We start from the raw sequence: 24,663 nt of genomic DNA on the forward strand, positions 1-24,663 counted from the left end.
GGATTCACCACATAATGCACATACTCGGGTCTCTCCACAACAAGTACAAATATGACTCTGTCATTGTCCATGTTGGTGTGAATGACCTAAGATGTACCTCCCTGAACTACATGAAAAGAGACATGGAGGAGCTCTTGGATCTTGTAGCCCAGGCAGGTATGACCCTAGCACTAAGTAGCATCTTACCGTCTCCCAGAATGATACCACAGTACAAGCTGAAAATGGTTGGCTTTAACAATTGGCTAAGTTTCTGGTGTCATTCAAAGGGGATCCAGAATCTGTATGCCTGGGATGACATGATAGACAGACCTCGATGCTTTGCCAGAGATGGCCTGTATTTGTCACCCCTGGGATTCTGGATACTGGCCAAGGCTCTTGCCATCCCTATAGTGCCTTTTTAGGCAATGCCCTGAAGACAAATTTACCACCATAACAACTTTAAGCAAATGCAACCTGAGAGTTACGTTACCCAATGCTAGAAGTTTAAATCTCAAAATTCACTCACTCGAGTCACTCCTTAAACTGGAGAACATCGACCTCTGTGCAGTAACAGAGACCTGGTTCAAGGCTCCAGAGTGCACCCCAGTGCTACCAGGCTACAATGCATATCACACCTTTTGGCCCTGAGGTACTTCAGGTACAACTAACAGTGGATAAAACAACAATCCAGGTTGTAGCCTGCTATAGATCCCCCACAATGTCCCAAGACTCCCACTCCACATTCCAGAACACCCTGGAAAGCAAGGTTCAACCTAATACCCTTATACTGGGAGACTTTAGCTATCCCTCCATTAGCTGGGAAAATTACTCCTGTTCCAACTCATTTGCCCAATGATTTCAGGAATTCATTAATTCTAATGCACTGGACCAGATCATTCTCACCCCTTCCAGAGGGAGAAACATACTCAACCTAGTTATTACAAACATGGGGACTGCTGCTCTACACCAGTAATCAACTCCTCCCTGGTAAGATCTGACCACAAGTTAATCACAGTCAATATGCAAATCCCACCATCACCCCCATGAAGGAAACCACAGTGAAGAATTTCTCCCAAAGCCAATTTTGAGCTTCTAAAGACAGAAGTGTCAAACTTCACACCATCCATGCAAATGGAGAATGGATGTATGGCTGCTGAATCATATACCAAGGCACTGTACGAGCATTTACACAAGTGCATGGATCAGGCCATACCAAACAGAACCAAGATCCTGACCTCCAAAAAAAGGAAGCCAATCTGGTGGTCCCCTGCAATTAACAAACTTTACAACAGAAGGAAAAAACTGTTGCAAAAAAGGGTAAAGTCCCAAGTTTGGAAAAATTCCCTTGTAAGTCTCAGCAAAAAACTGAGATCCCTCATCAAATCCTCCAAAGCTAGCTATGAAAATAAAATTGCTACAGATACTAAAGATAACCACAAAGCATTCTTTAGCTATGTCAAGAATCTGCACAATGATATGCATATGTGCTCTGAGCTACTGCACAATGGCACCACTTATATTGAGACAACAGATATTGCCAATATGTTGGCCAACAGGTTTAGTGCAAACTTTACCCCTCCTTCACCCCCTAAAGGGCCCATCAAAATACCCGAGGAATGGCAAATCCCTGGCTGCACAGGTAGAAGCCGCACTGTCCAAAGCCAAAAATACAGCTTCCGTGGGACCTGATAATATATCTGGCTGTGTTCTACATGAATTACAAAGGGAACTGGCACCACACCTGAGTGCCATGTTCAACCACAGCCTCACTTCAGGATTTGTTCCTACCGAATGGTGCACTACCACAGTCATCCCACTACACAAAGGGGGAGCAACTACTGACCCTGGAAACTACCTCCCCATCAGCCTGACAAGCTTGATCTGTAAGGCCATGGAGCACATCATTATGAACCTTATAAATAGGGATATAGGGAACCTTCAAACCCTGGACCCCTCACAGTTTGGGTTTGTGAAAAGCAGATCATGTCTGCTCAACCTGATTGACTTTTTAGGATCTGTCACCAGAGTGGTCGATGAAGGCAAGGTAGTCCATACAGCTTACGTCGATCTAGCCAAGGCCTTTGACACCATCCCCCACTCAGGGATCATTGATAGACTCACTAACCTAGGTATTAACCCCTACATCATAAGATGGGTTGCCAACTGGCTCACGGACAGAACTCACATGGTGAAAGTAGCAAACTCCAGATCCGACTACTGGGCAGTTACAAGTGGAGTCCCACAAGGATTTGTTCTGAGTCCTCTCCTGTTTGGTATCTACGTCTCTGAAGTTCAGGCCAACACCAAGGGACTCTGGTTAACCAGACTTGTGGATGACTTCAGACTGGGAGCTATTATTGATTTTCAAATTGATGTAGGCATCCTATAAAAAGGCCTCACAGAGACCAATGACTGGTGCCAGAACCATGGTTTAAGCTCAGTGCTAAAAAGTGCATTGTCATCCCCTTCGGGAAAAACACGGTGCCCATGAACTATCACATTGATGGTAGCCCACTAATCTCCTAAGGTGTGATAAGAGATCTAGAGACACAGGTAGATAGCAACCTCTCCTTCAACAACCATGTTGCCGCTTTCATTAGAAAGTCCTTCTATGTGGCACACCTCATTACAAAAAGGTTACTCATCCAGGAAGAAAGAAGTCATTATCCCTCTCTACTCATCCCTCATTAGACCCATTATAGAGTACAATGCCTCATTTGGTGTGTACCTCACGAGACACCTACAGCAACTGGAGAGGCCACAAAAAGTCTTCACAAAGAGGATCCTAGGACTCAAACACATGCCCTCTACAGACAGACTCAAAAAACTCCAGATTTACTCTGTCTCATATCACCTACTTAGTGGTGATCTCTGCTTGGCATACAAAGCCATGTTTGACCCAGTGTTACTAGATGTGCTTCATCTGAAAAAGGCTTAATCCCTCTGCACCACTTGCTCCAAAGACCTCAACCTCATCACCATAATAAACAGAACCTGCTGGAGGGACAGATTCCTAACCCAGAGACTTCCCCCACTCTGGAATAGACTCCCCATTCATGTCAAGCAGAGCACTTTACTAGCCCTCTTCAAGAAAAATCTTGATGAGTGGATGGGTAACAGGAAATTCACCCTGGGGGTCACTTCAACAGCGTTGATCAATAGGGGCACAAGGAACTAACGTCCGGCAACAGGATGACTGGGAATATTCTTGGGCTAGGCTTGTAGTGGCTCCAGGGCCATTAGCCTAGTACTCACCTATAACCCTATGAAATTGTATAAAGTAACCATTTTGTTAAAATGAACATATCTTTCATACAAAATAATAACTTATTCCAATATTATTGCTATAATATTGTCTAAAATAATTTTATAATTTATTGTTACTGTTTCCAATTGCATTTAACAGTAACCCTTAAATAGTGAAACTTTAAACAATCTCATTTAAATTCACTATTAATCTTAATGAATTAATTTAATTATTTGTTAATTAAAAATGTGTTAGGTTTTATTCTTACTGAATTTTAGATGTGACATCAGTTTAAAATATTTGAATGTACATTTTATATTTCTTAGTGAAGAACCAATATTCACTTTTGTTAACAGAATCCCAGGGATTTGGTAAGAAAAGCACCACAAGTGGTTAGAACCGCAGTTTAAAGGTACTATTTACATGATGTGCATGACCCTTATTATTCTGAGACATGTTAGCTGCAGTGAGTAAAGACCTCATTACCAGCATAGTTCGCATGTCTCTGAATTGCTGTTAACTACCGTTAGTGTTAATCAGCACTTTCCTGTAGTAGTTAACATTGGCAACCCATGTATCTAGATGGCGCAGCCCCCCATTCACTCTCCCTCACACATTCACACACACACTCACACATGTACATACCTCATGTCTGTGTCTGAGTTGCTATAATGTTTTCAAGGGGTCTTCTTCATTTGTCCATGCTGTTCTCCTTACAGTCAGGCAGTAATGACAGGCATTAAATGTTCACTCTTGTTAGTGTTCATAGATGGCATATTGATACTAGAGCTGTTCTTTTAACTTTTTAAGTGAATCCTGGAAATAGTTTAAATAAGCTTCTTCACTTAGTGTTTCTCCCACCATTGTGCTGAAAACTCATTCCTCCACATCCCTCATGCCTCTTGGACTGTTGGAAGCACTGGATCATGCCAGATGTCATAGCATCTGAGTTTTATACTTATTTCTAGTTTTGTGTAATAAAAAAAATACACTAATGGATTACTTAGCATGGTGGGTTAATGCTTTTGCTTTCTGTGTAAAGTTTGCAGGGTTTGAAAGTTTCCACAGTTTCACTTTACATTTTTAACACACTTAAGTAATATTTTCAAGTATCTCTGATGTCTAGTAGTGGCACAGAGGAATGATATCCCCTGGATGAGTTGGAAATATGCAGAGTTTGAATATTTTTGTTTAATTTAGTGCCTTTATAAGATGGAATTTAGAGTATCTCTGGTTGTTAGTGTGTCCACCTAACCATGTTTTCTTTATTTCTGTTGGTGTCTAGTAGCCCCAATCTCTAATACTGTAAGGTTTGATCATTAGTCTATGGGGTGTATGCAGTTGTGACATCCCCCCTACAGACACACTTACTTACACACACACACACACACACACACACACACACACACACACACACACACACACACACACACACACACACACCCAACAGATCACATTCACCCATAAACACACACACACACACACACACACACACACACACACACACACACACACACACACACACGTGTGCAAACACCCCCCACCTGATTACGCTCATGGAAACACACACACACACATATACCTACCCAACCTATCTCCTGTTTAAACACTGTACTGTACATCAAGTATAGACAGACTTGGTAACCAAGGTTAAAGAGGTGTGTAGAAATTTACCGGGTTTTTGTATTATTAGAAGATACTTCAGATACAGTGAGTCAGTTAGTTCATTTGGACTGATATGCAGAAAGTCATTGCAATGCAATCCTCAGAAATTTGGTACAGACACTGGAGTGAGTGCAGAAATCAGGTCAAATGTCCAGCATTCCAGAATATTAATTATATTATTCAGGAGAAGAGAAATAATTCAGATTGTTTCATCACTGTTATTGGAGAAAGTAAGATCTGACACTCTGAATACAGAATTTACAGACAGTATAATGAGTGCAGAAGCTATGGAATTATAATTCAGACTATTTTATTTTATCAGCACTGCTACTGGAGACAGTAAGAACTGATTTGGATATTGTTGAAATCTACCTCCATTGTACGTAATAAAATATTCTTAACTGAACTACAGTGTATGCAGACTTTTATTCTGAAAGGTAAAAAGATTTGGCACATAAAGGAGAGGCTAGCACTTCTTCAACAAAGTTCTAGGTAAATAAAAGATAAAGATATTCATTCCAGTCTCATTGCAATTTCTCCCAGTTATTCCAGTTCATTTTACCATTCTGCAGTTCTATCAGTTCTTACAATAATCATAATTTATATCCTTTTAGCCATGGCTCATGATGCTAAATGTATTAATATTATAGTCAAGGTCATTACTAATGCAGTAGGTATATAACTTTTGGAATGTCAGCATATTTTATTGAAGCCATATGTTACTAACATTGTAGAAAAACTGCATAAGTAACTATTCAGAAACGATCTCCTAGTTTTATAATTTAGAAGAATAGTCTGAAATGTCTCTTGTATAGAGCATAATGTGACACTTCAACTGACCCTGAACACTCCTTGCAAGCCTCCCTGCACTGCTAATCCTTAAGTATACCAAATCCAAGATTGCTGTATCTTGAGGAAAGGTGAAATCCCTGAGATACTGTAATTTTGATGTTTAACATTTAAACTCCAGTCACACATTAATGATCACACATTAGAATGTTTAATATTTGTGTGCTATATCTCAGTCTGACACCTCTCATTCATTGTTGCTTGTGTATTATTTTGTTTTATTAAAACTGATTAGGGTTTCTTTTCAAATTTTACAATATTTTGTGATTGCACTTATGAGTGCTGATCACTGAAGAGTCACAGTTTAGCTGTGGAGCCATTTGTGAGATAATGATGGCAGGATATTCTGAAATTAAGTTAACAAAGGGTGGAAAACTCAAGCCAAATTTGAGGTGTTTGGCCTTCCAGGCCAAGAACAACCACAAAGCATTCTTTAGCTATGTCCTGAACCTCAAAGGCAATACACAATTGTGTGCAGAGCTCATTGTAAATGGAGCCACCTATACTGAGCCAGAAGATATAGCAAACCTCCTGGCTGATAAATTCACCTCCAACTTTATCCCCCCCCCCAACCTTCTCTTTGGAAATATCATCAAATATAACTCCCCCTACTATCACTAGGGAACAGGCCCTTAATGCTCTCTCTAAGACCAAGAACACTGCATCAATGGGCCCAGACAATATCCCAGAATGCCTTCTAAATATCATGAGACATTACCTATCAGGGCCTGTGGAATAATTATCTAACTGTAGCCTCCAAACAGGCTTCATGCTTCATGAATGGAGAAAGGCAACAGTCATACCTCTGCACAAAGGTGGGCCATCGACAGACACTGGAAACTACAGACCCATAAGTCTCACTAGTCGTATATGTAAAGCCATGGAAAGAATTATGATGATGATAATCAATAGAGATATAGTAAACCTCCAAACACTGGACCCAACCCAGTTTAGTTTTGTCAAGGGCAGATCATGCCTTCTCAGCCTGGTAGATGTCTTTGAGAAGGTCATCAGAACAATGCATGAGGGCAAAATCGTTCACACTGCCTAACTTGACCTGGCCAAGGCACTTGACACAATATCCCACTTGGGCATTGTTGACAAACTCAAGAGGTTAGGTACAAACCCATTTGTCACCCGATGGATGGCCAACAGGCTGACAAACAGGACCCAGCAAGTTAGAACTGGGGAGTGCACCTCTACAAAGGGGCCAGTCACAAGTGGAATCCCTCAGGGATCAGTTCTTGGACTGCTCCTTTTTGGCATTTACTTTTCAGATGTTAAGGCCAATTGCAGTGGTCTCTGGCTGACTAAGTTTGCAGATGATTGCAAATTAGGACCAGCCATTGACTCTCACACTGACATAGATGTTCTCCAGAAGGGGCTGACACAGACAAACAACTGGTGTCAGAGCCATGGACTTAAACTAAATGCCAAGAAATGCATAATAGTATCCTTTGGGAAGTTATCCATCCCTGGTAACTATCATATTGTCAATATACCTCTTAGAGTTGACCCAATAGTCAGGGTCTTGGGGACACACATAGATAGTAATCTAACCTTTGACCATCAAATGTCAACAGTGGTGAGGAAATCATTCTGTGTTGCGCAACTTATAAACAAAGGTATAGCATCTATGTCCAGTGAAGTCATTGTTCCACTGTATTCGGCATTCATCAGACCTATGATTGAATACAGTGCCCCTTTTGGTCTGTACCTAACCAGGCATATACAACATTTGGAATGTCCACAGAGATTCCTCACTAAAAGAATACAGGGCATAAGTAAAATGTCCTTTGCAGACTGCCTCAAGGCCCTATCCCTGTATTCTGTCACCTACAAGCTATTGAGGAGAGATCTATGCCTGGCATACAGGGCATTGTCAGACCCCACTCTGATGTACCTCCTGCATATCTACAAAACAAACAGCACCAGAATTACCCATTCTAAAGACTTAAACCTTGCCTGTGATATAAATAGGACCTGCTGGAGAGATAGGTATGTATCCCAGAGATTACCCCGTCTATGGAACAGGCTCCCCATCCATGTGAAGCAGAGTTCCACCCTAACCCAATTCAAGTGCAACTTTGACAATTGGATGGGAAACTGGAAATTCATCCCTGGTTTGGCACCTATGTCTGTAATGGACATAGGTAACCTGTAAATGGTTCATCTCCCAGGCCCATGCTTACACTTAGCAAGGGTATCAGAACTTGTCAGAGATTTGGGATGCATGGCTAGGCTTAAAAAGGCCATTCTGGTCATTAGCCTAGTAAACACCTATGAACCTATAAACCTATAAAAGCCACTTGAATTAACAATACTTAAGGAAATGGGGAGCTAAGCTTGGAAAAATCAGACTTTCTGTCATGGTAGTGTGGACTTGCAGGAACACTCCTTGAGAAGTACCTGACAAAATGTAATGACGTAGCACTTTAAAATAGAAAGCCCATTTACCAGACACTCTAAAAATTCAGAAGCAATTACTCTCCCCTTGACCTCACAAAAGAAATACAAGGTATACTTTCTGCCCAGATTTGAAACTGTTATCACTCTAAGAAAAAAAATCTAAATCTTTCAGTAAAATAATACTACAGTAAAATGGGATACAGAAGAAAAAAAGACAAAAAGCAATGTGGGATTAAATGGTCATAGGAAATGCAAAATAATTTGAGTCACAAGACCACTTATGCCTTAACAGTACTAACACATCCAGAAATTAAAGCATAAAAACTGTAGGACTCATCACCCAGTAGTGTTTTCTGGCAACTGCCTTAAGAAAACATTCAGTGGTTTTCCTTGTTACAATTTCCAGCTTCTCTCACCACTTCCAAGCATAAGCAAGCTGATCATTATGAGTACATGTGAAGCTGAGCATGCCAGCTCTTGTACATAGAAATTCTCAGGTATGAGCACTTTGGCATTAGAATCATACCTGGCTGTGAAATGAAACATTTCTATCTCTGCTCCCTCAACTCTTGCTCTAAGTGAAAATTAATGGAAAAGGTGGACTGAGAAGAAAGAGACAGCTAGGAAGTACAAAAAGCTCTCGGGAGAGCCAAAAGTAAATATAAAGCAATGAGCATCTCTTCCCATGTTAACCCATTAACCCATGAACAATCCAGTTAAACAAACATGCAAACAAATGTATTTATGTATTTAAAAATCCTGAGCTATAGAAAACAAGATAACACTGTTAATGTACTCTGACATATTTTTTTCTACTTTTGAGTTTATGGCAAAGGCCCAGACTGTGGTTCTGTTTTGAATCCTTATTTGTATAATGGTATTTTAGTAATATCTGCAGCTTTCATACAGCCACTTTCCTTTTATCAAATGTAATTGGCGTATAAAGAAACATCACATACGCTATTTAGAACATTTTAAAAGCAAACAAGAACTGAAGAAAGTGCTTCTTGTGGGTCGCGAGTAAATCTGTACACTTTTCAACAGCTGCCACATATCTTTTAATTTGTTTGAAACTTTCTTGTGGATATAAGTGTAATTATTGTTTTAATTGACAGAAAATGTTTGAGGTTTTGTCCAAGCTTCTTTTCCTTTATATAATCAGCAAGAACAAATGACAGTTTTTAATAACTTTACTTTTGCGAACATGATGAAATGCATACCTTTGGATATCCTCTCTGACATTCTAGGAAAGAAATCAGTTATTCACTTTCCTTATTTTTTGCTTTTCTCAACACACATAAAACACTAGCTAATGCATACTATGCCTTGAAGCAGTCTTGATGGACTTGCAATTTTTATGTTTCAAAAATATTTTTGGAAAGATTGTTTTAGCACTAATTCCTTTTGGAATGCTTGTACTTGAACTTGCACTATTTTGTTGTGTCTTTATATGCATTTTTATGCTGCTTGATGGCAGAAATCACATTGTCTTGTATGTACTGTACCCAATTTGTTGAAACGTAAATATTTATACATATGTATGTATAGTTGAATATATACACACACGCGTGTGTACATGTGTGTGTGTGTGTGTGTGTGTGTGTGTGTGTGTGTGTGTGTGTGTGTGTGTGTGTGTGTGTGTGTGTGTGTGCTGTGTACTCTTGAAAATCCTAACTGCCATCTGCATTACCAAACATGTTTCCTAGAATGCATAAGCAGTCAAAAGTACATGAAAGAAAAAAAAATGAAAAAAATAAAACTTCTTGAGGGGGAGCTGTGCCTCACTAGCTCTGAGAGTGCACAACAGTATATCCAAATATACAGGTGGACTGCCTTTGGTCTAAATGATCTTTCTACAACATCTTTTTTGTTGACTAAACAGATGATTGACAGGTTTGAGAGATTACACAATTCTTGGGGCTGGGGAATATGCCTATTCTCTGATATTGTGCGATCTCATAGTTGGTATATATAACCAGAAGGAGATGTGGGGGAGGGTACATGGGGGCTCCCCCTACAAAAAGCTATGCTATTTGTTATTTTTAGTTTAAATACTGCACGCACCATGGTTGTTTCTCACTGCATATATGGCAGCATGTCAGTGTTCATGTTATCGATATTTGTAGTCAGTGTTTGGCAGGTCAACACATGGGTTACTTGATAAAAGTGACTATACCCATATACAGTAGATAGATAGATAGATGGATAAATAGAAAGATATTAGATAGAAAGATGTTTACTTTGTAAGAATCCCTGTGAGACAAGGCTTTGATGACTTTTGTTCAGGAAGAATTCTTAAAGGTGGAATAGGCCACACTTAATACCTTGTTACTGCTAAAACATCAGCTCTGCTGTTTAAACCATCAGTTTACAGGACTGGAAAACAAAAGGGAAGTGGTGATTTTAATTTGAATTGCATTTTACTTATTATCTAATAAAAATAGGGAACATCTGCCGATATTCTTCATTATGAACTGTATTCTGGGAAGAGAAGGGACCGAGTATAAAGTAACAATGCAAAGCTTTGACATGTAGTTAATGGACCATAAAACCTGAAAGAGGAGATGTGCCCAAGAGCTTTCTTTAGAATCAATTGAATTGCCATTACCAGAAAAACTGTCCTCTGATATACATTTCTCAAAAAAAATTAGGCTTATGATGCAAAAAAATGCAAATTTAGATTTTGTGTTATCAGTAAATGTGGAAAGAAAGAGTGAGCTTGTCTGGATTTTGGGAGTTGTGAAACATTAACAAGAATGTCCTATTTAAGATCTTTACTATAGCAACACACGTGTACTGGTAACATTGTAACCTTAAAGGGACAATCCCAAAGCCTAAAATCCTGACTGAAAGAAATTTGTCCTGATACCTCCCAGTTGTCACCACCCACTTACCATGTCATCATCAATCCTACTCCTGGTTTCAGTTTACTTTGTGCAGCCCTGTTCTCATTCCCTCTGGTGAGCACAGTTAGCAATATTCAGTTCCTGTTTCAGTCCCCGATCACTGGGAAACAATAAGTTGATTACATTTTTGTCTGTGTTTGTGGTGGTGGTGGTTAGGTTAGACTCTCAGTGTTTACTTTTAATTAATCTGTCAAAAAGCTTTATCTTAAGTGTATAGTTCTTTTTTCCCTTTATTTATCCTGCATAGCATAACTGTGAGCAGTATAGTCAAAAGAGTACAGTTTAGTGAAGTCATACTAAATCTTAGCAGTCTACTGACATATTCCCCTTACTTCATAGTAGAGCAATCTCAGAATTAGTATGTGTAACTATCATAGGTTTCTGTATTGTACAGCCCTCATTTTGACAGTAAGTTTTGGAATTCACTGTTTAAAATGAATCTATGGCTTGCATCACACATATGTTTTTTACAGATGGTTAGAAAACGATTACACTTGCCTAGTATTCAGCGATCAAAAAACAAAACATGAAAAGAAAGAAGACTGCTTCCACTACTGTTCGAAACTTGCATCATTCTGATGCTTTCTACAGAGCATGTGGCTGTCATGCATAACATCATAGCACTTAGCTAGTATTCATCCACACAAAATAAAATATGAAATGAAATGAACAGAAAGCTGTGTTTACTAACATTTTAGCTTTGCATTGCTCATATGCTTTCCTGCAAGGTAGTAGCAGGTGAGGTCATAAAATTCCTGAAAGTCTACTTTTCTCTGAGGTGAAAAAGAACAGGTGAAACTAATGAATGACTCAGTGAGAGCTTTTCTGAGTACACCTGAAATTAGAGATGGAATTTGACTAAGACCATTGAAACTTCCTGTAAACACCCCTCCCGCAGCCTCTGCATCCAAAGCTGGGACACTCTCACAAAGCAAGACTGAAAATGTAAACAAAGATCAGAATCAAAACAAAAAATCTCTGGGACTGTCCCTTTAAGTCTTTAATGGTAATTACATCTGGGGTTGTTTTTGTTCAGGGATTAAGCCAGGCCATTACTGATGAGTATTATGAGTAATGGAAGTTTTTTTTTTTTTGGTTATGGCAACATCTTGGGTAATTGAGAAGCAAAAAATAAAAGTGACTTTTCAAAACTATAGAGAGTAACAGGCAGTTCTGTGTTGAGAATTGATACAAATTAGGGTTAACAAGAATCATTTTCTCTTGGATGACAGGCCACAGTACCAGGTATACAATACATCCAAAATATTAGCACATTTTTAGTGTTCATGTGTTCTAGAAAGTGATGGATCTTAAAACACCACTGGTTACTATATGATTGTCACACACCATTCAATCCTCACTTCTTGCAGACAGCCATTTTTTTCTGCTAAAGGAGGCTTCATTTCCTGAACTGTTAACCACCCTAGTGTAGGATTGCAACAGGCTGTTTTCTTATAGTAATGGGAAAAAAAGAAAACAAAAGGGCCACTGGATGCAGACTGGACTTAATTCATTGATGGTCATGAAGGAAAGTCAAAAATCCAGATTAAAAAGAAATATACTTCTGTGAAATATTACAATGGCATTCTATCCAAACCAGCGATTACAAATCTGAGCTAATAAGAACCTTAAGGACAACTAACACTTTATCTTATGATTACATAAAAGTTGAACTGACTGGTTTAACATTGTGAGGTAGAGAATACTTTAACTATACTGTCACTCTAGTAATTTAACAGGATATCAAACCACTCCAATCCTATGCTGGGATAAAACCATGACTATGGCCCATGTGATCCAGGTTTGATTAGCAGATCAGGCAACAGATAGAGTGGTAGGGAGGGATGGGCATTACCATCCAGTGGGCAGAGCAGTGACATTGGCTTCTGTTGCAACAGTCCCTGGTGGAGGTTGGAAATGTTGCATGATAGGATGGGTTGTCCAGAAGGAGGTGGGAGGTGGGCATGGCTAAGCTACTGTGGAGGTGGGCCTATACACATCAACGTCCCCATTGCATACCCACCCCATAGACATAACCATGTCATATATGAGAGTGGGGAGTAGGTGGAGCATAACTAGAAAACCCCCCCCCCCATCAGATGTGGACAGCCAAGAACCCCCCTCCAGGATTCCCTTAAGTTCCATAACCAGTCCTTGTGGTTACAGAGCAAGTCTAGAGGTGTAATATTAGCTGGTATACCCAGTATGGATGTGAGGCACTGGGTACAGTGCAAGAAGAAGAATATAAGGGAGGGGTCCAAAAACAAAAAGTATTGTAACAAGATATCAACCAAGTAATTCTGCAAGGAGTGGTGGCTAGAAAGCCTTGAAAAGAATGATGCATGTAACAGTCATACTCTGGCACATTATATAAACATTCTGCTGTTGGATTATGGTAGATAAGTTCACTTGGGAAAAAAAGCCGCCTTCGAGGGAACTATTGTTTCTTGATCACAACAGATTATAGAATGCATTTCTGTGATACTTTCTTTCCACCAGATGGGAAGATCAGCTTCATGTTTCAAGTAACTCAGAAGGGTTGCAAACCATTTAGATAAAAAAAATATCCTTCATGAAATGATCTCTATGCTGAGACAGTTCAGTTAATCTTTAAATAAAGTATCCAGAACTTTTTGGGAAATTTTTGAATGCAGAAAGATATCAGCACTATTGCATATTATACAACTTAAACACTTAGACTATACAAGATATAGAGTTTACAAAAATCAAGAACAGCATAATAAAATATGAAATATAAAATATGTAGTGTTTTTACTTTGTTTACTTCAGCATTACTATATTTCTTAAATTTAATAAACTTGTGTTGGCACATCTTCTGTAGTGGACAGCAAATTCCAACTCAAAGTAACCAGAATGCAGAGCAATCAATTGTTTAGTCACTCAATCAGTCAATCAGAGAGTAAATCTATAAATAAATACAGTTATATTCCAGTAAAAGCTAAGAAAAGCAAAATGGAAAACAATAACATTCCTAGTGAAGTGTGTAGTGCTTTGCATATAATGTTTTAAGCAAATGTATCACTGTAATAGTTGTCACTTTCAGAAGAAAAATTGTGGTATGTGAATTTCTTCAATGACAGAGTGTTTGGAAAAACTAGGAATTAAACAGGGGGTAAGATACAGTGACAAAATTGTGATACATGGTAAAAAGTATAGAGCTTCACCATGGTTTAAGATCACACGCAGAGGTTATTTTACCATAATTGAACATATCTGCATTTAGTTCTTTAATGATTTCTTGTCCGATTGACTGAGTGACTTATTTTATGTCACTTTATCTGCTGAAAATCTGTCCACTACAAAAATGTATCTACCTACTATTAACTGCCCTCATACTGAATCATCAGAAGGCATGATCAGATGACACCTAATAGGATTTACTACCATAAAGAAACAGTGTAAGATAGCATGTCGAACATGCTGTCATCTAAATGACTCACTGGCATTGTATATTTGTACATTATACGACTGTCCATTAATATTCAAAAACGAGCACCCTGACTGGCCAGCCCAACCGGCGTGCCTGTTGTAAATCTGAGACTCCCCAGACTCTGGAATAGATTGCCCATACATGTCAAGCAGAGTGCCTCTTTGGTCCTCTTCAAAAGGAACCTTGATGATTGGATGGGAGAAAGGAAATTCACCCCGGGGATCACGTCAGTCACCCTGCTAGACAGGGATCCAGGGAAGTAAATAGTGTGGGAAGAAATAGCCAGGGAATTGTTATGGCTAGGCTTGTATAGGCCCTAGGGCTGATAGCCTAGTACCAACCTATGAACCTATGAAAAAGGTCCAGTCGCCCGGATTTTTTCTTGTTAGTATATCTCGTATTTTTTTTTTTTTTTTTTTTTTAATAAAAAATAAAATGGAAGGCATTTGACATTCTGGAGATGGCGCAGACATAAATAAAAGGATAATCAGGTACGTTCTGCAAAACGTAAAGCACTTACCTGATTATCCTTTATTTTGTCTGTCCCGACTCTCCCTAATGTAAAAAGTCTCCCGGTTTCTTTTTTATAATCAATACAAAAAGGCATAAGCAACGGAGATCTTCCTTTCTCCATTGCTACCTCTATACAGCACTGATGTACTGTATAAGCATGAGAACACAAGTCCCATACGCATGCACAGTACATCAAAAAAATCTCTGGGATACCATCAAGATGTGGAAGGACAGTACTGATGTATTTTACAAAGACATTCAGAAAAGTAATATTTTTTCTTAAATAATGTCATTTTATAATAGCAATAACCCACGGCTGGGTGTGGACAATTCTGAATTTACCCACAGTTGGCTTTGTTTGGTCACTCGGGCTTTGCCCTCGTGACCAAACCATATAAACCATGGGTAAAACCAGCATTACCCACTCCCACCCATGGGTTATTGCTTAATTAATACCCTGCTGGAGAACATTTTCCAATCAGGGTGCTGATGTACAGTTTGTCCATTCTGTAACATTAGTTATATGAAATGTTAAAGCTGGGAATTACTTAATGTTCAGTAGCAAGTGATGCATAGTTGTCAGGTGAACTGTTAATTAGCGAGGTTTAAACCATAGCTGAAATTAATCTTCCAATGACAAATGCCTAAAGAAATGTATATCAAGGTAATGCACTCTGACCATCTCTACCTTAAAAGTGAATTTTACTGGGTAGGCTCAGCCTGTTTAAAATGTATAAATAGACCTTTGGCTAATTTAATGCTGCACCCCCCCTTCTTCAGTCATGATGGGCCTACTAATTCTAAAACATATTTCCCTAGTCAAAACTGTTCATGCAAAAAAAATGGTATGCTAAGATGTACTCACTGAAATATGGGAGGATAAAAAAACTATGTTTTCTTTGATGACAATTGTTTTTAAGATTTAAGATTCTATTGTAAAGTAATGAGAGTTACTGCTGAGAGGGAGGAGAGGTGTTGATGTTCTTCATTGCTAATTCCTGATTTCATTCAGGTCACACATCATACATTGGTGGGTAGTAGTACAGCACAAAGAATTTAGAGCTACTGATTTACAGGGTGGTACTTGGTCTTTCAGTCTTATTACTTTCAATACATCAACATTTCACTGTGAGGTGCCATCACCCTACAGAGAGGTAAAGGTACATTAACATGGATGGGCAGATAAAGTCATCTCTTGAATCTTTCTACCACCATTTGTGGTTATATGACACTGATGTGTCCTAAGGCAGGTTATACCCAGTTGACTGCAAATTGCAGTAATTGGTGTTGACTTAACTTGCTTTGCAGAAGAGTCATTGTGCGTCGCAAAACCACTGGACGCTAATAGAAAAACGGTCACTTTACAAGAAAAATGCGACACTCAGAAATAGCACGTTGGGCATTCTCTTTGTATTTAACTGCGCACAGCTCTCTGCCCAACAAAGAAGAAACATGTACGATACAAATAGATGATATTTAGGTCAATAAAAGCGACAGTCTTACACTGCATACTTGCATATAGTCTATAGATATTAGACAAATTGTGCTTGCTGTTTCAGACATCTGTCTGCAGGAGTCGCTGTTCTACCACTGTTCCAGTAGAATAGGCGTTTTTTTGCAAGGTGAAGAAATACCACCCTTGTATAATTTCAATTATTTGGTGTTTATTCATGCCTGTCAAAGAGAAGGTAACGACTGAAACATTTTGCCGGCTAAACTCCGGAATGCCGACGCCTAAATCGTGGATACTGATTTCATATGTCGTGGTACAAAATGCGGCAAAAGATTCACAACAAATACAGCTGCGGTTGATATTTTTTGTTTTTCTGTGGTCCTGTGTTAATTGCCTTGGGGATGTTATTTTTACCGTTCCTGAGGAATTACCAAATGGTGCAGTAGTTGGAAATATAAATAAAGATTTGGGATTCGCTAGTGGAAAGCTAACCAATCGGGAATTCAATATAGACTTTGGTGATAACAAGCAGTATTTATTTATCAATTCGGAGAATGGAAACATGCTTATTAATGAAAGAATTGATAGAGAAATTATATGCGGGACAACGACGCCGTGTCGTATTAATGTACGGCTCCTAATGAAACAGCCTTTTCAGTTACTTAGTGCCGTAATGGACATACTGGATATAAATGACAATGCGCCCACCTTTCCAGTTAATAATCTGCATTTTGATATAATGGAGTCGGTTCCTGTGGGAACAGTCTTACCCATTCAGAGCGCCAGTGATCAGGACGTTGGTTCCAATGGCATAAATATCTACAAGCTTAGCCCTAACGGTCACTTTTCTTTGGACATTTACAATTCTTCTGACGGTGACCTGGTGGTAAAGCTTGTAGTGGATAAAATTTTAGATCGAGAGCAAAAATCAGCGCACCATCTCCTTCTAACAGCCGTCGATGGAGGTGAACCGCAGAGATCCGGTACGGTTGAAATTGTCATTAAAGTCCTTGATGCCAATGACAATTTTCCAGTCTTTGATAAGCCAGTTTACAAGGCCAGTTTACTGGAGGACGCGCCAGTTGGAACATTAGTAATTCAAGTGAAGGCTAAAGATCTGGACGAAGGAATGAACGGGGTGATAGTTTATTCATTTGATAGCCACACACAGAGGAAGCTGCGAGATACATTTAATATAAATTCTTCCTCTGGAGAAATTCGTCTAAAAAATATAATGGGCATGGGGGAGACCAAATCATATGAACTGCACGTACAAGCATCAGACAAGGGAACTCCCACACTGAGTGGCTACTGTAAAGTTATTTTGGACATTATAGACGTAAACAATAATGCGCCAGAAATTGCAATAACGTTGGTTAGTAGCCACATTCAGGAAGATGCTGAGGTAGGGACTGTAGTTGCATTGATTACTGTAACTGACCGTGATTCCGGAATAAACGCTTTGGTCATTTGTCAGATTACTGACAATATTCCCTTTAAACTTAAGCCGGTTGCCAGGTACTATACTTTGGTGACTGACGGTCTTCTGGACAGAGAAACTATTTCTGCATATAATATTACTGTCACCGCCACTGATTCGGGTTCACCCCCTCTTACAGCTGAATCAGATATAGTTGTCATAATCGATGATGTAAATGACAATCCACCTCGATTTTCACAGGAATCATACAAAGTGTACGTAAAGGAAAACAACTCAGTAGGGGATTTCCTGTGTCAGATTATCGCATTGGACCCAGATCAAGGCCTGAATGGTAGAGTTACTTATTCTGTTTTGGACAGAGAACTTAACGGTTTTCCCGTTACGAACTGTGTGTCAATAAGCACGGAAAACGGAAATGTATATGCCAGGACTGTTTTTGATTACGAGAAGCAAAGAAATTTCGAGGTATTGATTGAAGCTAGGGATCAAGGCTACCCTCCTCTAAGCAGCACTGCCACAGTGCAGGTGTCCATTGTAGACCAGAATGACAATCCTCCCATGTTCTTGTATCCCCCCACAACAGAGGGGTTTGTACCAGTGGAAATGGTTCCTCGTTCTGCAGAGGTAGGATTCTTGGTGACCAAGGTCATAACTGTAGATGCGGACTCTGGCCAAAATGCCTGGCTGTCCTACCAGTTACTACAAGCTAGTGACACCAGTCTTGTTTATGTGGACGGACAAACGGGAGAAATTAGGACCTCCCGCAACATTAAGGTTTCTGATCCTAACAAGCAAAGGGTTGTTGTTGAAGTGAAGGACAATGGGGTACCCAAGCGATCTGCTTCAGTAACCATTGGGCTTTGGCTGTACGACACGTTTCCACAAGTTTTACCCGATTTCGATGATGCCGTAGCCAATGACAATCAAATTTCCAATTTGAACATGTACTTAATAATAACGTTAGTCTCCATCTCCCTTCTTTTCATTGGATTTTTCATTTTCCTTGCATCTATGTTATGTTATAAGAACGAGAGTTCAAACAACTGTCTTTGTTCCCCCATTTGCCGTGAACTTGAGTTTGATAATTGCAGACTGAAAGTTTCCATTCCACCCAGTTCTAACATAACGGGTGACCTTCTGGATATTGCAGGTGCTGGAACAGAAACATTTTCTCAAAGTTATCAATACAAAGCATTTACAGGATTTATTTCTGAAGATAGCAGTGTACCTCAAGTAAACTGTAAAACTGGATACAATGGAAATATCACACCTGAAGGTTACTGTATCCTGGTTGCAAACACGGAAGGAAATGTAACAAAAGGCAATCCTGCGGTATGTAAAATTCATACATTGCACTTCTGTTTGAAGATAATAGCCTACAATTATTTAACTAATTATGCAGCTCCTATCTGCATATCCCCTACATGAGTTGTGGTTTCCCATAATTCAGTTAGTTTTGTATTTATTATATTGACAGTTGGCATAATGGTTAAGGTGTTTACCTTATAGACCTAAGGTGTATGGTTGGATTCTCAGGTGGGATAACCGGCTAGACTTATAATGGTTTGCAAAGGTCGTTAGCCTAGTACTAACTTATGACCCCAAGAAAGCATACAATATCTTTATAGAAGTCCAAGGAAAACTGTATAGGTAACTGCCTACTGCAAGAGGTCTCTTGTATGATATGATGAATATATATTATATGATATGATGAATTATTTTTGCTGGTTTGATATGAGACAGCAGAATGTACTGATCTAGCTTTAATATAAGGACTGCACTTTTGGCAAACCTTGCAACCCTGGTGAAATATGGCTCCTAGTCCTCATTATTATCATGGCTATAACTACTTTGGATTTATGACTGCCCATCTATGAAGTTATATTGCCAATTATATCTCTAAATGACAATAAAAATGTGTAGGTCTGATATTTTGCCACACCTAAGGGGCAAGGCAATCCTGGTTTTCTTCATTCTCTATGCCACAGTACATAATTCAACATACAGATTTCAGATCCTCATTTTGTATTTTCAGCTATATCATATGAGTGAATGCTATAATACAGTACTTGATATCATAATTAACAGGCCTTACTCATATTAAACAATTGTGAGTAAGGCCTATTGATTATGTTAAGTCTTACTTTCATTAAACAAATATGTCATGTTGTTGCAAACTCCATCTTTGGTAGGCAACTATCTGGTCTGGCTTTGCCCTGCAATTCTGCTAACAGAATCTGTGTCCCTATCTGCCTGTGTTCACTTATCAAATGTGTGGTTTGTCAGTATGAGGCGTTATTACTGGTGACCACAGAAGCAACCATTTGACATTGCTTTGCGGATAAAGGAATAATTGATGCAGAAAGATGAGGAACCTCTGCAATGTTAGCCCGAGGTGGATCATGGTGAAATAGATGGTGGTGGTGGAGGTAGAAGAGAAGTTGCTCTACTAGAATTAGGATGGCGGATTTATGATGATTCTAAAAAACATTATTTTAGCTCTTCTACTTGTATGAGACAGAGTATTCATCTATGCCTTTTACAACCCAAGTTCAGCTGTCAGTTTGAAAACCAGATGGCCCACGAAGAGAGAAAATAAAGCCACTGGGGGCTTGCTTTCATTTTTCATAAGGAAGTTATGAGGAATGTGCACTGGTACTGATCTGTAACAAGAAATGTAGAATATCTGCAGACTTCTAACTAGTAGTTTCCATTTTACTAGCTATCCAATGAGGTCACATGTATGTGAGCATATGAGTTTGCCACTGTGATATAAATGCATACTTTTGCATGGACAAAGAATTTAAAGCCAGATAACAAAAACACATATTTTACAAATATGACTGTCCTAGGTAACACAACCACAAAATAGTTCTCCCTACTATCTACAGGAGGTGTAGCTTAACAATGTTTAATAAAGTTTCCATAGAAACAACAAGGTCTTCAAAGTGAAAGGGAACATATACCTTGCCTCCAAGGTAAACATTGGTATGTGTGATGAATGTGGCCACAAGGCTTATGGCAACGTTAAAGCAAGCAGTTGGTGGAGTTTAAAAGGAAAAATCCACTCCTTCCATTACCTCAGTTATCCACTAATGGATCAAAGCAGCCACAGTATAGATTGCCACTGCTGTCAGTCAAAGTTCTTCCTCCTCCTCACCTCTATTTAAACATCAGTCTTCCACCCAAAGAAAGGCAGCTGGATAGCATTGAGGGTATCAAAATAACTTTAAAAAAGGAGAATTGTGTGCTGTAAATAGTTAATATAATAGCAGCAAATGAACCATTCTGTAGCTGGCATTGTTTGCTTAGTTACATTTATGTGGGTAAGACTTCTCATGCCTTCAGAGTATGCATCACTGGACACACTTATGATGTAGTTGATGCCTATAGTATGCATCAGTGGGCACACTTATGGTGTGGTTAATACATATATAGTATGCATCACTGGCACACTATATAGTATGCATCACTGGGCATACTTATGATGTAATTAATACATAAACTATGCATCACAGGACACATTTATGGTGTAGCTACATATAGTATGCATCACAGGGCACACTATGGTGTAGTTACATATAGTATGCATCACAGGGCACACTTATGATGTAGTTAAAACCATATAGTATGCATCACAGGACACACTTATGATGTCGTTTATACATATAATATGTATCACTGGGCACATGTATGATGTAGTTAATACATATAGTATGCATCACTGGGCACATTTATGGTGTAGTTAATGCATATAGTATGCATCACTGGATACACTTATGATGTAATTAATGCAAACAAAAGTGGTTTGGTTGGATATAAATCCTTATGATGGACAAGCTGTTTAATTTGTGGCAGTATAAATGGTATGTGAATGTATACTGAAATGTGAATATTACAGTCAAGCCACCTTCAACAGAAAATGACTAATACATTAGATTAGCGGCTGATATAAGAAAATAAGCTTTCAAGAAAACAAATACATTTTAAGTTGAAAAGAAGGCAGTGTAAAATGCTCCTGAAAAGTGGTGCAGCTTTTAAAAACTCTATTTTCTGATGAAGCTGTGGTGATGAAAGTTTGCCTTCAAGAATGAGTATTGAGTTGAAAGTGCTTTCAGTACACTGCCTTGTATGTTTGTAGCATCTGAATGCAGGCATCCATGATGTCAGCAAAAATGTATGCAATGATGATCTTACACTGGTAGTTGGAAAAATGATCCAATTAATTTCAAATTGACTGTCTGGTCTTTAAATAGCATTCAGCATAGGTTCCCTGCCACCCACAGAGTAAGGACCATATTGTATTCACTGAATAATTTGAAACTTAACTATTGAAGTGTTTAAGTCTTTTGCCAACACCTTTATCATGTGCCTAACATTGTGGTAAAAGATTCAATGAATACTCAGATCAAAACATCTTGGAACTTTGGATAAGAGATTATTCTAGTATCCCAAACAGTGTGCAACCTTCAAAGTGGGAAGCCCTTCATATGAGAGTGCAGAGAAACTTGCTGTGGTGAAAAATGCTTTGGGTAAGTTTATGGGAAAAAATCAGTGAATTAGTGTTAGTATAACAATTATGTTTTTTCTTCAAAATTGTTAAGATATTGACTGCAGTCATCATTTGATGAGGGCAGTATGTTCACTTCACTTTGTTGTGAGGAGTGCTACATCTATCAAGAAATAAATACTGCTGTGTAACCAAATCAATTTTGTGATAATGAACAATACATCATCACTGTGCTTGTCATTTTTTATAATGTTAAAAGTAAAATATCCAGAAAACTATGTTTTTAAATGTTTGTGTTATGACTAATGCAACCCTCAGAGGCTGCAGTTGCAACAGATGATGTTAGATTGTATGAGAATGAGTGCTGCATGCTGACCAGGGTCATACATGTAAACAGTCTTTAGCCTTCTGTAGTGTTATGAGAAGAGGGGAGTCTAGTAAGACTAAAATGTTTGTTAATGAAATTGCATATGAGAAAAGACACTTGAATATCTCAGACTGTACTGTCATACTACCAAGATCTAATCCTATCTCCACTGAGTAACTAATCTGTTGTTATTTACTAAAATACCACCAAGATTTAATCCTGTTTCTATCAAATAACTATTAGTAGTACCAATACTGTGCTATTTATTACAAATACCACCAAGAGCTAACCCTATCTCTGTCAAATAAAAATTAGTAGTACCAATACTCTGCTGTCCCTTATTAAAAATGCTACAAAGATCTAACCCTATCTCAATCAAATAACTATTAGCAGTACAATACATTGTTGTTACTTATTAAAAATACTACTAATATCTAACCTTTTTTTCCATTGAATAACTATTAGAAGTATCAATACTCTGCTGTTACTTATTAAAAATACTTGTACATCAGTGAATGAATTACCTTTGCATGTTCCTCCAGTCTGAAAGGATTGCTTCATTCACATATAATTAAATTATATTAGCCTTCTAATAAGTGTATTAGTTGTTTTTTTTATTATTGTGCTAGTTGTATTAAATTTAGTGAAGTTCTGTTTGTTGTATTTTAGTGTAATGTGTAACACTTAAAACCAAATACCACGGCAAAAGTCACCAACAAGAAACTGTAAAACTAAAAAAACAAGGTGACTGGACAACAGGTGTACACTAAGCCAAGAACTCCACAGAATACAAAGCAACAAGCAGGCTTATTCAGTAAATTGAGTGCTTTCATCTTTTTTTCCATTTAGGGCTTCTTCAGAATGAAAGAATATTAGCAGATCAATCCATTCATATATCTAAAACCCATCATTTGAGCCAATCAAAAATATATAATTAAATAATCAAGTTGGTTCCATTTAAACAGCCACTCACAATAAGAATTAGAAAATTAATTATTTAAGTAAAAATGCTAAAATCACAGTGTATTATAGCTAAAATGAAGTTCAAGAAAAACAGTAAACTAATACATGAACAACTATATATTCCAATTTAAAATATTATTTTATACATAAAATTAATAAGTCTTAAAAATAATTTAGAGTAAAAAAACTCAACTGTACAATTCTTACTGTACAAACTATACAACTACTCAATCAGCAGATATTATAATTTTGCTGTTATATGCTTCGGTATTGGTTATAAAGAAATATAATCATTTAGACCCGAAAATGTGAAGGCATTAAGCCTAAATTGCCATTGTAGCTCTTTATATTCTAATGTATTTTCCCATTCTCCCCCTTAGGGCCAATATAAACTTTTTCTAAAATACCAAAGAAGAATTTGTCATGAGAGGCCTTTGCCAAGGAATGTTTGTAAATGGCATTGTTAGATCTAATGGTGTAATAATGCTCATAAATTTAGTTTATCAGGGTCCTCACAGTTTTTCCAACATAAAAAAACTAGTGTATTTTCTGCAGACTGCTAAATAAACTAGAACTAAGCCATTTGTTTCACAGTTACCCCTCCTGAAACGTACATCTATGCTGCCAGAATTTCCTAAGGTGACTCTATAATTTTCTAAAATACATTCACATTGTTAACAGCATCCACACTCTTTAGTGCCAGGTCTCACATTCCCTATTATAGTATTTTTCATTTCAAACAAGTTCTTCAAGTTCCTACCTGTTGTACAAATTAATCTAGGATCAACACCTAGTATCCCCACTAAATCAGTATTGTACCTATATATACTCCAGATTTTACTTGTAATGCCTTTTACTTTGGGTGCAGTGTGGTTGAACTCTACCACCATTGACCTGTTAAAATCATTGT

General features: G+C 38.2%; 1 protein-coding gene across 1 annotated transcript in view; it reads left to right on the forward strand.

Annotated features, from left to right (window-relative positions):
- Positions 1 to 16,694: 16,694 nt before the first annotated feature.
- LOC122800404 (protocadherin beta-15-like) overlaps positions 16,695 to 24,663 on the forward strand; it is a 68,789-nt gene continuing 60,820 nt past the window's right edge. Inside the window, exon 1 of the mRNA XM_044069853.1 lies at positions 16,695 to 19,245. Coding sequence (XP_043925788.1) covers positions 16,744 to 19,245 — 2,502 coding nt within the window. The 5' untranslated portion in view covers positions 16,695 to 16,743. The remainder of the gene's footprint in view (positions 19,246 to 24,663) is intronic.

Source organism: Protopterus annectens, chromosome 4.part0 (assembly GCF_019279795.1).
Source record: "Protopterus annectens isolate FY-2018-M chromosome 4.part0, PAN1.0, whole genome shotgun sequence".
NCBI lineage: Eukaryota > Metazoa > Chordata > Ceratodontiformes > Protopteridae > Protopterus > Protopterus annectens.